At 42.1% G+C, this 14,035-nt stretch overlaps 3 protein-coding genes across 5 annotated transcripts in view; 1 reads left to right on the top strand and 2 right to left on the bottom strand.

The window, feature by feature from the left end:
* Positions 1-5,769, bottom strand: rmnd1 (required for meiotic nuclear division 1 homolog). Of its 2 annotated transcripts, XM_086157498.1 has the most exons (12): positions 5,630-5,769; positions 4,422-4,898; positions 4,201-4,306; positions 4,013-4,088; positions 2,762-2,801; positions 2,584-2,684; positions 2,392-2,498; positions 2,248-2,312; positions 2,081-2,157; positions 1,315-1,435; positions 1,122-1,238; positions 1-173 (listed from the first exon to the last, which is right to left on the bottom strand). In XM_086157498.1, exons 2-12 carry the CDS (start codon positions 4,854-4,856, stop codon positions 141-143), a joined length of 1,278 nt encoding a protein of 425 aa, XP_086013624.1. In that variant the 5' UTR covers positions 4,857-4,898; positions 5,630-5,769; the 3' UTR covers positions 1-140. The 2 variants fall into 2 exon arrangements, with proteins under 2 accessions (XP_086013624.1, XP_086013617.1); XM_086157491.1 differs by having other exon boundaries at positions 28-173; positions 2,248-2,498.
* Positions 5,770-6,911: 1,142 nt separating this feature from the next.
* ccdc170 (coiled-coil domain containing 170) lies at positions 6,912-12,931 on the top strand. 2 transcript variants are annotated; one of them, XM_086157450.1, is made up of 7 exons: positions 6,912-6,979; positions 8,435-8,605; positions 8,700-9,002; positions 9,548-9,748; positions 9,821-9,994; positions 10,617-10,859; positions 11,256-12,931. In XM_086157450.1, exons 1-7 carry the CDS (start codon positions 6,950-6,952, stop codon positions 11,265-11,267), a joined length of 1,134 nt encoding a protein of 377 aa, XP_086013576.1. In that variant the 5' UTR covers positions 6,912-6,949; the 3' UTR covers positions 11,268-12,931. The 2 variants fall into 2 exon arrangements, with proteins under 2 accessions (XP_086013576.1, XP_086013567.1); XM_086157441.1 differs by having other exon boundaries at positions 10,617-12,930.
* Positions 12,919-14,035, bottom strand: part of syne1b (spectrin repeat containing, nuclear envelope 1b) — a 170,857-nt gene continuing 169,740 nt past the window's right edge. Inside the window, exon 145 of the mRNA XM_086157463.1 lies at positions 12,919-13,845. Coding sequence (XP_086013589.1) covers positions 13,602-13,845 — 244 coding nt within the window. The 3' untranslated portion in view covers positions 12,919-13,601. The remainder of the gene's footprint in view (positions 13,846-14,035) is intronic.

Raw genomic sequence — 14,035 nt, 5'->3', positions numbered from 1 at the left:
TGAAGAACCTTTGAATATCAAACACTGCAAACATATTTCATGTGTGTGAAAACATTTCAGCGTGAATTTTTTTAACACCTAAAACATGTTCAGGTCCGCTTTATGATTTACATGCACTGGAGATGTTTCCTCAGCCGTTCTCAGAAGATCATCCTTCCCAGCTCAAACAAAACCTGCAATGTGAGCAGAAGTGAACATTTCTCACTGAAAAGGTTTTAAATCATTTCGAATGTTTTAATTTGAAGCGGTTTGAACTTTTATCGCGGGCAGGGAGACGCTCGACAGTAGCTAAGATGAATAATATGCCTTAAAAACAAAATATTTAAACGTACACGCCACGAGTCATACGTCACATATGACATAAATGAAATAATTCACATTTGTTGAGGTGACATTGAGGCAGAACATGTTAGCATACCGTATATTACTCAACAAAAACAAAAAAAAAAAAAACATTTGAAAAGAGTTATAAATAGCATTCAATGATTAGTAACCGAGGAAATTAACTCTGAAAATATTTATTTTTAGGCATTTTGTAAGTAAGCGACGCAGGCTAAAGAGGCTAAAAGGTCAAACAAACAAGGTATTTTGGTAATAATTGTGTATTAAACATTAAGAAAAGTAATCAATGTGTGCTGAAGTCTTTGTTTTCGCAGTGAAAACGACTCACCGCAGCAAAATTTACTCGAAAAAGAAGCCGGTATTCAATTGGGAGCCATTTCTCTGAGGCTTCGGGACGCCGTCCACGAAAAAAGAAGTGACCTTTGTCTCAAAATTACGACCATTTATTTAGTCCGCAAATGAATTTAAAATTGAATTTCATGAATTTAATTAAATATACGTCTTTATGCGATACTGATTGAATTTATCCGCTAGTTCATCGGCGATAAGCGTTTTTAGACTATTTGCGTAATATTCATTTGGTCTATTGCTTTTTCAAAAAGAGGAAAGTAGAAATAAAGCCTGTTTAATATAAGCCGGCTTGGATTTCAGGTCCAGGAACCTCTGCAGCTGGAGGACTCTCCTTTTTTTTTTTCAAAATTCAGACTAAAATCGACATTTTAAATGATGAGACGTATTCCCATCTTGAAAATCGGAACGCCGCCGGCGACGTCTCTTACTTCTATTGTGATGAGGATGACGATCATCCACTCCAGCCTCAAGCTGTGCTTCTCGCTCAGGTGGCTCCTCATCAGGTCCGTCAGCTGAGTGCAGTGTTCCAGCTTTTCGTTCACCACCTGCGGCGCATCGACGCCGTCACAACAGAGACTCCCGCGCGAATACATTTTCCTGTATTTCCGTGCCGTTCCTTACGTTGACCCTGCGGTTGATGCTGAGGAACTGGCAGGTCTTGTCGTACAGCTTTTCCAGGTTTTCTCTGTCCCAGTAGAAATCCGGCGTGAGGAGAAGGTCGGATCTCAGGTTTATGCAGTGTCTTGTCAGGAGGAGGGAAAGGAAGGTTTTTAAAAAGAAAAACAACAAAATGATCATTATTTCTTATCGAACCAGAGATGTCTCCGAATTTTGGATCTGGTATTGACGTTGGGAAATTGGAAAATCAGATAAACCGGCTGACATTTTGAGACTTTCAACCAAGTTTTGGTTATAAATCATCCTAAAAACTGTCGAGTGAAAATCGGAAGTCAAAATTATCGACATTTACAACATTTTTCCTGTCGTACACGTTCGTCTCCGCTTTAGATCTCTCGTAATTCTTTTTTTTTTGCGGCTGTTGAAATTGCTTCTAATGACCACAAAAGTATTTTTATCGTCCATAGCTATAACTATTAGCTTGAAGCTATCGCACACACACATAAACCCCAGAGATACTGCAGACTCTTCCTCATCGCAATGGGAATCTATTTATCCAGCAGATGTGGAATCAGCCGTTCCAGGACATTCGATGGGACCAAAATAACAGCAGAGTCTGTAATTTTGCAGGAATCCGTGCAAAATCCGCACGGATAAAATAACAAAAGCCAAACTGAGACAAATTGTTGACAAAAATCCCCTTTCAGATTTCGAAGAGACCGAAAAAACTTTGAACGAAACTTCGCTAATTCGAGGTAAGTGGACGTACCTCAGGGTGAAAAGCTCTCCTATCTTCTGCATAACTTCTGCCGAAGACAGCTTGACCCTCTTGCCAGACTTCAGTGTCTGAGGAGGGAAATAAATCGTGACATTAGCGCTAAAAAGAGACCTTATATGGAAAAAAAAAAAAAAAAAAAAAGATAATTCCGTCCGTACCTCTGGAATGGATTGGATTGAATCGACAAAGTTGTCTAACGCCACCTCCCATATCGCCAGCTTCACTGCAAAGAGAAAACACAAAAGCTTTGGCTCGAGATGTTAAAATCTTTATATTTATAAAGGTGAGGGTTGAGTTTTCACCTGACAAACACAAGGCGTTGGAAAAGGCAAATTTCTCCAACACGGCCTCGTCCTGTTCCATGCTGACGCTCAGAACAAAATTACCCCGCTCTAGTTTTGTATTTCCCCTGAGGAGGGAACGATTGAAATTAAAAAAAAAAAAAAAAATCAAAAAATAAAATAAAAGCAAACAAGGAAAGGAGGGCGCCATACTCTCCGAAAGTGTAGTTAATCTCTTCATTCTCCCAGTGGACGAGGGCGACCTCATAGGGTTGGATCTCGTGGAGTTCTAATATTCTCAAAACCTTTTTCATCTGATGATAGAATACAGTACGATATCAATTACGAGCTCATGCACTGTCGGTAGAAGACATTTAAGACGTAAAATTACCATTTTTTCATCAACATTCCAGAAGACCACTGATCCTTCCCTGAAAATACAGAGAAGATTGAACGATTTAACAACAAATTCAATCGACGAAAAATATTTTAAGCTCCACTGGCACTTTGTTTCAGATTATCTGTCCCAATGAAATGCTGTCACATACTGCACACCATAAGTTAGATAAACTGTGTATATTATTATGATCAAATACGTATTTCTTGTGCAAAAATAGATACATTTCTCAGTGCATGGCAGATTCAAATACACTTAAAAAGTCAAAAAAAGAATAAGAGTTTGCTTTAATAACTTAAAAATGAATGGATGGACTTTTCCGTTATTAGGCTATCAGACTTTTTAATTCCTCTTCCTTCAGCCGAAGGGAATATTCAAATCTTTGTACTTTTTAAGACCTTAAAACACTTTATAGCCTTGACTTTGACACTTTATAGTTTTATTTGTATTTCTTATGCTCCCTCCTTCCTACTATTATTTATTATAGTTATGTTTTACTTGAAACTCTGGCACAACCATTTCCTTCGGGATAAATAAAGTTGTTCTTATTCTTATTCATTCTTAATCTTTTTCAGCCTTGTTACAGGCACTGTTTGGGGGGAAAAAAAGCATTTCTGGTACGTATTTGTGGACATTACTGGTATGCATTTAATTAAAAGTTAAAAAAAATGTTTCTGTGTAAATATCTCATGTTACAACGTGGACACCCGTGGCTTGTAGACAAGTGTGTCCTATATCACTGCTGTCTATTTATTCATGGATGTCTTGCTGTCTTCTTTATCTATATTCATATTTGTATTTATTTTATTTTTTCTAATTGATGACATTATAACTGTTACGCTGCTGTGACAAAGAAATTTCCCCTATGGGGATCAATAAAGTTTATCTTATGTGGACACATATATTTATTTAGGGATTTTTAGCCGGTGTGGCTTATATTCAGATGTGCTAAATAGTCCAGAAATTATGGTCCATGTAATAATAAGTGAAATAAAAATATGGTACAATGAAGGATATTTAGATAAAGGAATATTTTGATAAATAGGGATAGTTTGATAGATATTAGATGTTATTTGATTTTAATTTGGCGAGTCCACAACAACAATCTAATAACAACGCCATGTCCAGGCAGCTGGCGACAGTTTCCACAAGAAATCATTTGGATTTGGCACTGACACCACAACTCGCATTCCGCCATAATATCAACGTCTATTTTACTATTTAACGCATCGAATTTCCATATACCTGAAAAAGAAAATCAGAGCACCGTCGTCCGGTTTTGCAGCCATATCTGTACTTATCACCAAGACATTGGAGGCATCTGAAATAAAAAGGGACCATGAAATATGTGAGGATATAAATCATTTAAGAAAAAAAAAAAAAAAAAAAAAAAAAAAAGGTATATTATGTTTAAGAATCATTTTCTATCTTACCTCTCGGTAAATCTATCTCCTGGAAACCGTGACCTATCAGGTCATGGCACAGTGTCGGTAAATGATACTGATCCGCTGTTGCAAAGGCAATACACTGCATCATGTCCTTCCAAGGAAAAAAAAAACCCAAAGAAAACAAAAAACATGCGTTCTTTAAATTCAAATTTTCTAAAGGGATATTAACATTTCATATTTGACTAACTTTTGCATGGATACTTCACCTCGTCCCCTTTCAGAGACGGCTGGTTGGCTCTGGAGGGCTGTTTTGTCCTCGGCCCTTTGGGCACTCTTTTCCCGGGTGTCGTTACCGGCGGCAAACTGGGTTTTAATACCGATTTCACAATGTTTGACGTGTAAAGACGCCTCTGTGTGTGTTGCAAGTTTGCCACTAGCCCAGAGTCAATAAACAAACTTTTGCATTCATATCCGGCAGAAGGAGGCAGAGTCGGCCTGGTGTGTCTTTGCCATCGACTGAAAGTGCTGGAATAGGCTAAACTGGCCCCTCTTGCAGGCCAGTAAGAGTGAGTCCTACGTTTGATTTCACATTTGTGTGGTTGGCCGGACGCAGGGAGACAGGCTGAGGCGAACACGCAGATTGGATTCCTCTCTGCTGGCCTCTGAGCACCCAGTCTGCACCACAGCGTCCGCAGAAGCATCTTCCGTAAGAGAGCTGGTTAGACAAGAGACACGTCCCAGTCCTACAGATAGTTGGCAAATCAATAAAAATAGAGAGTAAACCCTGTAAGGAATACAAATCCAGACCTTACTGACCATCAATTGAAATTATTGGGCAGCTATCCTGTAAGTCACAGTGCAGTGAATAAGATGAGATAAACTTTGTTAATCCCCATAGGGGAAATTCCTTTGTCACAGCAGTAGAACTGTTATAATGTCAAAAAAAGGAAATAAATATGAATATAAATATAAATGGAAAGGTAGAAGACAGGAAATAGCAAGACAAAAAAAAATCCACAAATAAATAGGCAGCACACAACAACATCGGGGATGACAATGGGCAACATCAAAAAAAACAATAACATCAGTGAATCCATGATTGTTAACTTTAACTTAAAATACAAATTCTAAACAAAATCTTGCATGTACTAGTGCTGCATGAATTCAAAACACAGCTTCTGTTTTCATAAACCCCGATGACTCAAATCATAACACAATTCATTTAAAACAAGACTACTGAATCTCAGAGACAGAAGTGCTTCTGTGAACGGCCGGGAAAGTTTAAATACATTTTTCGAGCACACCGGAAAACAATAAAAAAACTAATTTTCAAGTAGAAAACAAGCAGTGAGCATAAAACCCTGAGGATGTCCTTGTCATCCGCCTTCTTCGTTAGCTTCAGGCTAGTGCTAGCAAGCAATTCAGGCTACAACTGTTCAATTGGACATGGGGACAAACTTGCTACGATACCTACCGCCGACAGGGTAAGTCTGGCGTCGGGCACCGCTCCTTCCCGGTAACGTTGACGGTGTAAAGAACGGCTACCGAACGGTAGGAGACTCCTGTGAATGTCAAACCTTTGCGGCGTCCGTACCTGCGTGACGCCATGCGTAGCCGTGTTTTCTAATATAGTCTTGCTGCCGCGATTCACTTCCTGTTTGGCGTGACGTAAGAGAGTGACGTCACTTGCCCGAAATTAAGTCTCGCAGGCTGAATGCCGGTGCCTGCGAAGGCTAGATCAGGGGTGAAATTAACCCATAAGTACGAGCGCCACCAAAACCACCATATTAAATGATAATCATAGTTAAAAATAATAAAGTTATATTGATTGTGTGATAGAGAATCGCATTTTTATGTGTCATTTAAAACACGAATGGATGATTTTCAGGTCTGAACTGCAAATCATTATTTGTGTAAATCATTGAGTTAAAACAAGACTAATGAATCTCAGAGTCAGTAGTGCAGACATGACTGTCTCAGAAAATTTCTTTATCTTCTGTAATGCAATTAAAAAATCAAAAATTACTTTTTCATGATATTCCAATATTTTGAGATAGGATTTTTGAGTTTTCTTAAGATGTAAGCCGTAATCAGCAATATTAAAGTAATAAAAGGCTTGCAATATTTCAGTTGATTTGTAATATAATATGATATAATATAATACCGATGATGGATGGATGGATGGATGGATGGATGGATGGATGATGGATGGATAATATAATAAAATATCATATTGTCTATATTATATATATTATTATATCATATATATATATATATACATATTATATTATATTATATTATATAAATAATACAGACGATGGATTGATGATTAGATTGATAAATGGAGCACTACTGAAGGCTAAGGTATGAAATGCACCGCCTGTCGCTGTCAGATACAAATGCTATTGTCGGTGTTTGACAAGGTATGTGAGCTGTTGCAGGGATTGTTGTGTTTCTTGGCAGGATGGATTGTGGAGAAAAGCTGTTCCTACATCTTCCAGTGCTGGCATTCAGTGATCTGCACCTCGTAGCAGACGGGAGAAGGGAGCATCGCTACTTTCCAGCAGTGATTGCTGACTCTGGAAAAAGTGTTTGTCCTTGCATTACTTGTATCATTACTTGCATTAAAAAAAAAAAAAAAAAAAATGATATTTTTCTTTCTACAAATCTCTATTAAGTTTCTACACAGGAAACACTGCCCCATCTGGCGGAATGTGGTGTATGTTTTCTGTTGCTAAGGAATTTTTAGAAACACAAGTCTCTTACCGATACAAACTATTCTGCTCCTTTTGAAATGATGGAAGAATCGGAAAGCCCTGACGAGGTATGTAACACAACCCCAAATGATTAAACCCTTGGAGAGGAGTGGAGGTTAGTCGCAGGACGACAGAATATATGTGTGTGAATGAGAGGAACCCGGCTGGAACCGTGAGGCTACAGGGAGTGGAGATCAAGACGGTGGAGGATTTTAAGTAAACAAAGTGTGGAAAAGAGGTGAAGAAACAGGTTCAAGCAGGTTGGAATGGAGATGAAGATGTTGAGGTTCTTTTTGGGACGGATAGGATCAGGAAGGAATCCATCTGGGGACATGTTAGACGTTTTGGAGAGAAGGTCAGAGATGGTTGGGTCATGGACAGAGGAGGGAGAGTCAATATATTGGTAGACCCATGCTGGAATTGGAGGTCTAGAGGAAGACCAAGGAGAAGATGGATGGATATGAAGGCAGTTGGTGTGAGAGAGGAGGATCCAGAGAAAAGGGTTGGATGGAGAAGGTGGGTTCGTTGTGGAGACCCTTGAAGGGAAAAGCCGACAGAAGAAGAAGCATGAGAGGAACCCAGGTGGAACAGTGAGCCTACAGGGAGATCAAGAAAGTGGAGGACTTCAAGTACTTAGGGTCAACAGAGTTTGGAAAAGAGGTGAAGAAACAGGTTCAAGCCGGTTGGAATGGATGGAGAGAAGATAGAAGACTATCAGCCAGAAGGAAAGGAAAGGTGGACAAGACAGTGGTTGGACATGGTTTGATGACAGCGGCAGTGAAGAAAAGATTTGTTGTGTAGGACTACATGTTGATGTCCCTCGATAAAAGCATACTTAAGGCACTGTGGGGTTCAAGTGAGCGATGGCTTGACAGGAAGCAGAGCTGGAGGTCACAGAGATGAAGATGTTGAGGTTCTTTTTGGGATGGATAGGATCAGGAATGAGTCCATTTGGGGGACGGCACATGTGTTTTGGAGAGAAGGTCAGAGATGCCAGGCTGAGATGGTTGGGTCATGTACGTAGGGATTTTATTGGTAGACCGATGCTGGAATTGGAGGATTCGAGGAAGACCAAAGAGAAGATTGATGGACGTAGTGAGAGAAGATATGAAGTTAGTTGGTGTGAGAGAGGAGGATACAGAGAATTGGGTTAGATGGAAAATGTAGCTTAGCTTCAGTGACCCCTGAAGGGAAAAGTCCAGAGAGGAAAGAAGAAGACGACGAAGAATTCTTAACCCTTGTGTTGTCTTGCGGGTCAAAAGTGACCCACTACCATGTTTAGCTGTAGAAAAAACACCTTAACCTATTTTTTTCCAACTTGCAATTTTATGACTTTTCCTAAAGAGACCCCATAATTAGAAAAAGTGATTCTTCTTTTTTGCTAATGTTTCCATGTGGGCTGTACACCACTAGTGTACAAAGATCGCACGAGGGTTGATAATATCCAAATCTTTATTCTGTTCCGGTTAGTTTTCAAGGATCCAAAGAATCTAGAAAGCAGGCTATGATCATGTTCTGAACAGGGTGAGCGGGAGAGGCTGAAGATGAGGATTGCCGTTCTAGAGGAGAGTGTGAAGTCCAGCGAGGTGGAGTGTAAAGCCAGCAGGGAGATGGTGCTTCGGCTGGTGGCGGAACTGGACCGAGAGAGGAGGAAGTCCGCCGGCAGCGCGGCGGCGCTGGACTCCCTCAAAGACGTATGTAAATAACATTTATATCAATATTTGTATGAAATATACAAGAGATTTTTTATAGAGTAGCCTAAGACGTGGCCGGTGTTTCTGTCACCAGGAGTTAGATGGCCTGAAGCTGGGAAAGACGGGGGCAGAGCTGGAAATTCAGACAATGTCGGAGAGACTTGAGGCCAGCAGGAGGGTCACTGAGGCAGCGAGGAGAGAATCTCAGTGTTTGGAAAAGCAAGTGGAAACTCTTGAGAGAAAAATCCAGACAAGTCAGATGGAAACCCAAGCGGTGCAGCAGAAACTTCAGGTGTTCCTGAACAGGGTGGCGTCTCTGCTCCGTGGAGAGCGCGAGGACGTGATCTCCCCAAAAGAGAAAGATATCCTGTCCAGACTGGACGCCGTCTGCAATAAGGTGAGGGGGGAGGGGGGATTTTTTTTTTTTTTTTTTTTTGAGAGGAATCAAAAAAACTCATCCGAGGAGGAAATCTGAAAATGCAAATTCACTGATGGGAACTTCATGTGAATTTATGTCTGATAATTAAATGCACGAGTTACTTTTTAAGTCGTAACTACAGAGCTTTGATTTGGTCTCAAGGTTTTATGAGATATGTAACTACCGTAATTTCCGTACGATAAGCCGCGACCTTTTTCACTTAAACAATGATGCGGCTAATATATGGATTTTTTTTGGGGGGGGGGGCTAACGAGCTTCACGCCGCTAAAACTTATCCTCGTCACACCGATGAAATGACCGGGAAATTCTGAGTCCGTTCAACTACGACGCCGAAGACGACGACTTTGACGGTTTTAGTGCGCAGGAGGAAGCCCGAGATAGCGATCGGCTAGCCGGCGCGGCTTATATTGAGGTGCGCTTAATAGTCCAGAAATTAGGGTACTTCATTTCCATGGCCAAAACCTTTCCTGAAAAGGGGAACCCGAAACACGCTCTTTGCTCAGGCGGTGTCGGAGATGGAGTCGAGGCTGTCTGGCCTCCTGGAGGAGCTGAATGAGCAGAAGGAGCTCCGGCAGAAGGGGTTCCAGAGAGCTGTGCTCGCAGAGCAGCAGGTCCAGGACCTCGGGGAGAGGTTGCAGAACCTGGAGGCCGAGCTGCTGACGGCTGACGAGCACCAAGACGTCCTGCAACGCAACAACCAGCACGTGGGTGCACAATCCAATTGTCGGATGAAGTAGGAGGGCACCTAAAAGAAGCTCGATGCGTTTTGTTTCCAGTACGAGGAGTTCCTGGAAGAGCTGTCGGAGGCGATGAGGGTCGACCAACTTGCCGTGGATCTGGGCTTCGACATGAGGCTGAAAGTCATCCTGTCACGAGCGGAGCAGCTGGTCAGAGAGGAAGGAGCTGCTCTGCTGGAGAGCAAAACTCTGGCCTACAGCCTACAGAGAAAGGTGCTTCAGATCTGTTTGCATTTAGTTGTTTATAGGTTGGAAGTCATTTTCTTCATTGTTTGGTCGTGTTTTGAAATCTGAACCGTAGTCTTCCCTTGTTGGGTGATTTCCTTCTCATCTTTAGACTTTTCTTTCTTAACGACAAACATGAAAAACAGAAAAGGCAAAGATTGGGGGGGGGCTTCCTTCAGGTTTCATGTTTTGAAAAGGTAAAATGGTCAATGCCTATTTTTTAGCAATTTTCTTTTTCTATCATTTCACCTCTGGTGTGGATTATGTCCCATGGTTTATGAAATTTTACCTTTTTGTCTTGATGAAATCTTCTTGTCTGGAGGAAATTCAAGTCCTGCTGCCCAAACGAGAAGATTTGGACAAGAATTCACCACGACCCGGATGACCGAGAACCTCCAATTTTGTCTTTTTAATTTTCATCATTTGAAATGTTTGATCACCTGATGAAAATGTTCTTCTGAGCCCAAAGACTGTTTGAGCCTTTCATTATTTGATATTGTTTAGTCTTGGCAACTTTTAGAAACCTCCTTTTTCATCCACGACTAGTCTGTCCCTGCAGAAAGTACTGCAGAAGCAAAGTTTTTTGAGCGGACTATTCTCCTTCCGACAGTTAAAGTCTCAGAAGGACCAACTGCAGAGCAAAGGTCTCCACGTCCAGCTCCTCAGGAAGAAGGTCACGGAGCTGGAGGAGGAGAAGAGGAGCAGATCGGTGCTGGCTGCGGAGCGAGACGATGCCCATCTTGAAACCAAGCGACTCCAGAAGAAACTGGAGCGTCTGCAAGGCGTACTGAGGGCGACCAAGTTGTCCAACACCGAGCTCAAAGCCCAGCTCTCTTACGCCAATGAGCTCAAGGTAGAGGGGAAGGGGTTTCGGACCAGTGTTCCTCCCAGAAGCAGTTCTACTGCATGATCTTTTTTTTTTTGTTTTGAATAATTTCGGCTCTCCTTAGGGAGGGCGGGGGGATCACTTGTATTTACGAGTTAGTCTTATACGTTTGAGAGCCACATGTCCTCCATGAAGAGCAGGAAGAGAAGTTTGTGGGGGGAAAAGTCGGGGTGGAGGGGAGACTGAGCTTTCTGCACTTAGACCTTTAGAGTCAAGAGTAGAAGACCAAAGAGGGTCCAGCTGTGGTCCAGCCGTCTGCCAGGGAGAGAGAGGTACCTTAGCTACATGATAGGCCCAAAAGTATTTGCTCTGCTGCCTTGACTCACATAAGAACTTTAGTGACTTCCCATTCCTAATCCATAGGGTTCAATCTGATGTGGGTCCACTCCTTGCTGCTAGAACAGCTTCAACTCTTCTGACAGGGTCCACAACGTTCAGGAGTGTGAGTGTGATGGGAATTTTTCACCGTTCTTCCGGAAGCGCATTCGTGAGGTCACACAAAGATGTTGGACAAGAAGGTCTGGGTCTCAGTCTCAACTCTAATTTCTCCCAAAGGCGTTTTATGGGGTTGGAACTTGGTTCCAACCAGGGACCAAGGAAGGGACCAGCTCCAAACTGTTCCCACAAAGTTGGAATGGTCATGGAATTGTCCAAAATGTCCTAGTATGCTGAAGCTTTCAGAGTTCCTTTCACTGGAACTAAGGGGCCAAAAACATAATCCCGACTCCACCAAACTTCGCACTTGGCACAGTGCGGTCAGATAAGTACCGTTCTCCTGGCAACCGCCAAACCCAGACACATCCATCAGATCGCCAGGTGGAGAAGCGGGATTTGTCACTCCAGAGAACCAACTCCACTGCCCCAGAGTCCAGTGGCGGGGTTGCTTTACAACACTGCGTCCGAAGCTTTGCACCGCGCTTGGTGACGAGTGGCTCGGATGGAGTTGGTCGGCCAATGGAGAAACCCATTCTATGACGCTCTCTTGAGCTAATCTGAAGGCCACATGGAGTTTGGAGGTCTGTGGTGATTGACTCTGCAGAAAGTTGGCGACCTCTTGGCACTACCCAAGCATCCACTGACCCCCGCTCCGTCAGTTCACGTAGCCTGCTGCTTTGCCGCTGAGTTGCCGTTGTTCCCAAACACTAGCATGTTTTTATGATACAGTCTACATGCCTTGGTGCTTGATTTTATACATGTTTGGCCATAACAGTGATTGGAACACCTGATTCCTATTATTTGGACGGTTGAGAGAATACTTTTGGCCACATAGTGTATCTGTACAAGATGTTTTCAACTAAAATCGCTGCACTTTTGACTTTTGTCAGCTTTCTTTGCAACTCTTTCTCCTACAAGCCATTAAGGCATGAGATAAAATCAGATCCTACCCCTTTTTTCCTCTCCCTCCCTCATCTGGTGGAATTCCAGATAGCCGCCTCGCAGATGCTTGCCGTGGACGGCAACGTCCATCCAAAATGACAAAATCGTTCAAAAATTCAGGGCTTTTTTCTTCGCACTCACCACCACCATCATATTTACGCCGAAGTGAACGGGAACTTTTCTTCCCCGAGGGAGTCGGTTTGTCCGACGGAGAAAAAAAATAAAATATTAAATAATATAAAAGAATTCACCAAATTGAAAAGAAAAAAGCCAAAACATGATGGCATGATGTTTATAGAGGCAGACGTTTTAAGGTCATTTCCCCCTAAAATTCATTTGATTTCCTGCTGATTTACAGGTCACTCTGAACCACTTACAGTGTAATTTGATATTAATTTGGAAGTCGTTTCTTAATGACATCCACACAATGTTACACTACTTTTCAGGCGCTTATTTGTCAATTTAAAAAAAGGATTTTCAGGCTTTTTCTTGTTAAGTTTTGGGTTATTTTGAAGTACTTTCAAGCTCATTTGTTCCTCGCGTCGTCGCACAGCCAAAGTTTTTCGCCAGATGCTTTGCTGTCATTTTACCCAAAGTGTTTTCCAGAATGCATTTTCATCCCGCACAAATGCAAATATAAAGACGGATATCAAAATGGAGATTTGGCATTCGTTGTTTCTGATGATCGCATATACATACATTTTCCTTATTCATTTTTAACATTATATACACAACTTTTCAACTGTTATACATTTGATGCTCAACAGACGGTCATACAAAAAATACAGCAGTTCTATATGTCATATATCATCTATCTTAAAGTTATATTTAACAATTTCTTTAGAAAATAAAGATGTACAGACGATGAGCGATGTTACAGGTTAAACTCTTTGTCCTCAATCATTCATATACGGTAAAAATCAATTTCATTCAAGTTAAAAATGGATTGTTCACCACGGACACGATGAATCAAAGAAGATTAGAACTGCATGCCAAAAAAATACAGGTAAAAAATAACTGCAATTTTAGGTCTATTCAATTTTACACTTTTTTTTTTTTTTGTTGTTTGGAGTTACAAGCAAATTCACAGCTTAATATTCAGCCTTTAACTTTGGTGCTTTCAAGTGACGGTTGGTCATCCTCGGGCTCTCCCGTCTCGGCCGGCCGTTCGTCGACGACGTCAGAACAACAGCGAGGATCCTAATCCTAATCCGCTACGCGCAAAGATACTAAGTGCAGATGGCAGCTGTGGTAAGAAATGGACGCAAACGTGAACGCCATCCCGTTTTCGGTCGTCCCGACGGAGAAACGTCCGATCTCTCGACGGGACGCCTACACCGGCGGAGGCCCGTTGGTGTAGCTCAGCATGGGGTAGAAGGAATGAGCGAAGTTGTTGGACTGGGCGCAGAAGTCTTCCTCGGACATTGGCAGGAGGAAGGCCAGGACCAGCAGCAGCAGCAGGAGGAGCTGGACGGGCAAAGCCACCCAGAGGACACGGCGCAGATTAGAAGGCCTGCAGACCCACCACGTCTCTGGGTCAGAACGGAAGGAAGCGGATCCAGCGTCGCTGGGACACCTGCTCACACACACACACACACACACACACACAGACATGTGCACAGCACGTACATTGAAGTTTAGATAGACGTGTCACGCACCGGCTCAGCCCACTCGCATCCGGCTTCTTTTGTTTATTTACATCATTGCTATTTTCACTCTGTTTATGTTTTTATCCCTGTCTGTTTTCATTTTTCTGTTTTTTTTTT

Source organism: Fistularia commersonii, chromosome 1 (assembly GCF_037954325.1).
Source record: "Fistularia commersonii isolate RoL2024-O1a breed Wild chromosome 1, RoL_Fcom_v1.0, whole genome shotgun sequence".
Classification (NCBI taxonomy): Eukaryota; Metazoa; Chordata; class Actinopteri; order Syngnathiformes; family Fistulariidae; genus Fistularia; species Fistularia commersonii.
Note: the sequence above shows the minus strand (reverse complement) of the source record. Positions and strands in the feature narration are given on the sequence as shown.

Bases quoted from the DNA above. Each gene is read 5' to 3' on its own strand.
- rmnd1 (XM_086157491.1), bottom strand. From the start codon at position 4,856: ATGCTTCTGCGGACGCTGTGGTGCAGACTGGGTGCTCAGAGGCCAGCA. The intron at 2,158-2,247 runs GTACGGACGGAA...TTCCCTCCTCAG, and splicing joins CAATCCAATCCATTCCAGAG to ACACTGAAGTCTGGCAAGAG. The intron at 1,239-1,314 runs GTAAGGAACGGC...GATGCGCCGCAG, and splicing joins GCATCAACCGCAGGGTCAAC to GTGGTGAACGAAAAGCTGGA.
- ccdc170 (XM_086157441.1), top strand. From the start codon at position 6,950: ATGATGGAAGAATCGGAAAGCCCTGACGAG. The intron at 9,003-9,547 runs GTGAGGGGGGAG...CTCTTTGCTCAG, and splicing joins TGGACGCCGTCTGCAATAAG to GCGGTGTCGGAGATGGAGTC. The intron at 9,749-9,820 runs GTGGGTGCACAA...TTTTGTTTCCAG, and splicing joins TGCAACGCAACAACCAGCAC to TACGAGGAGTTCCTGGAAGA.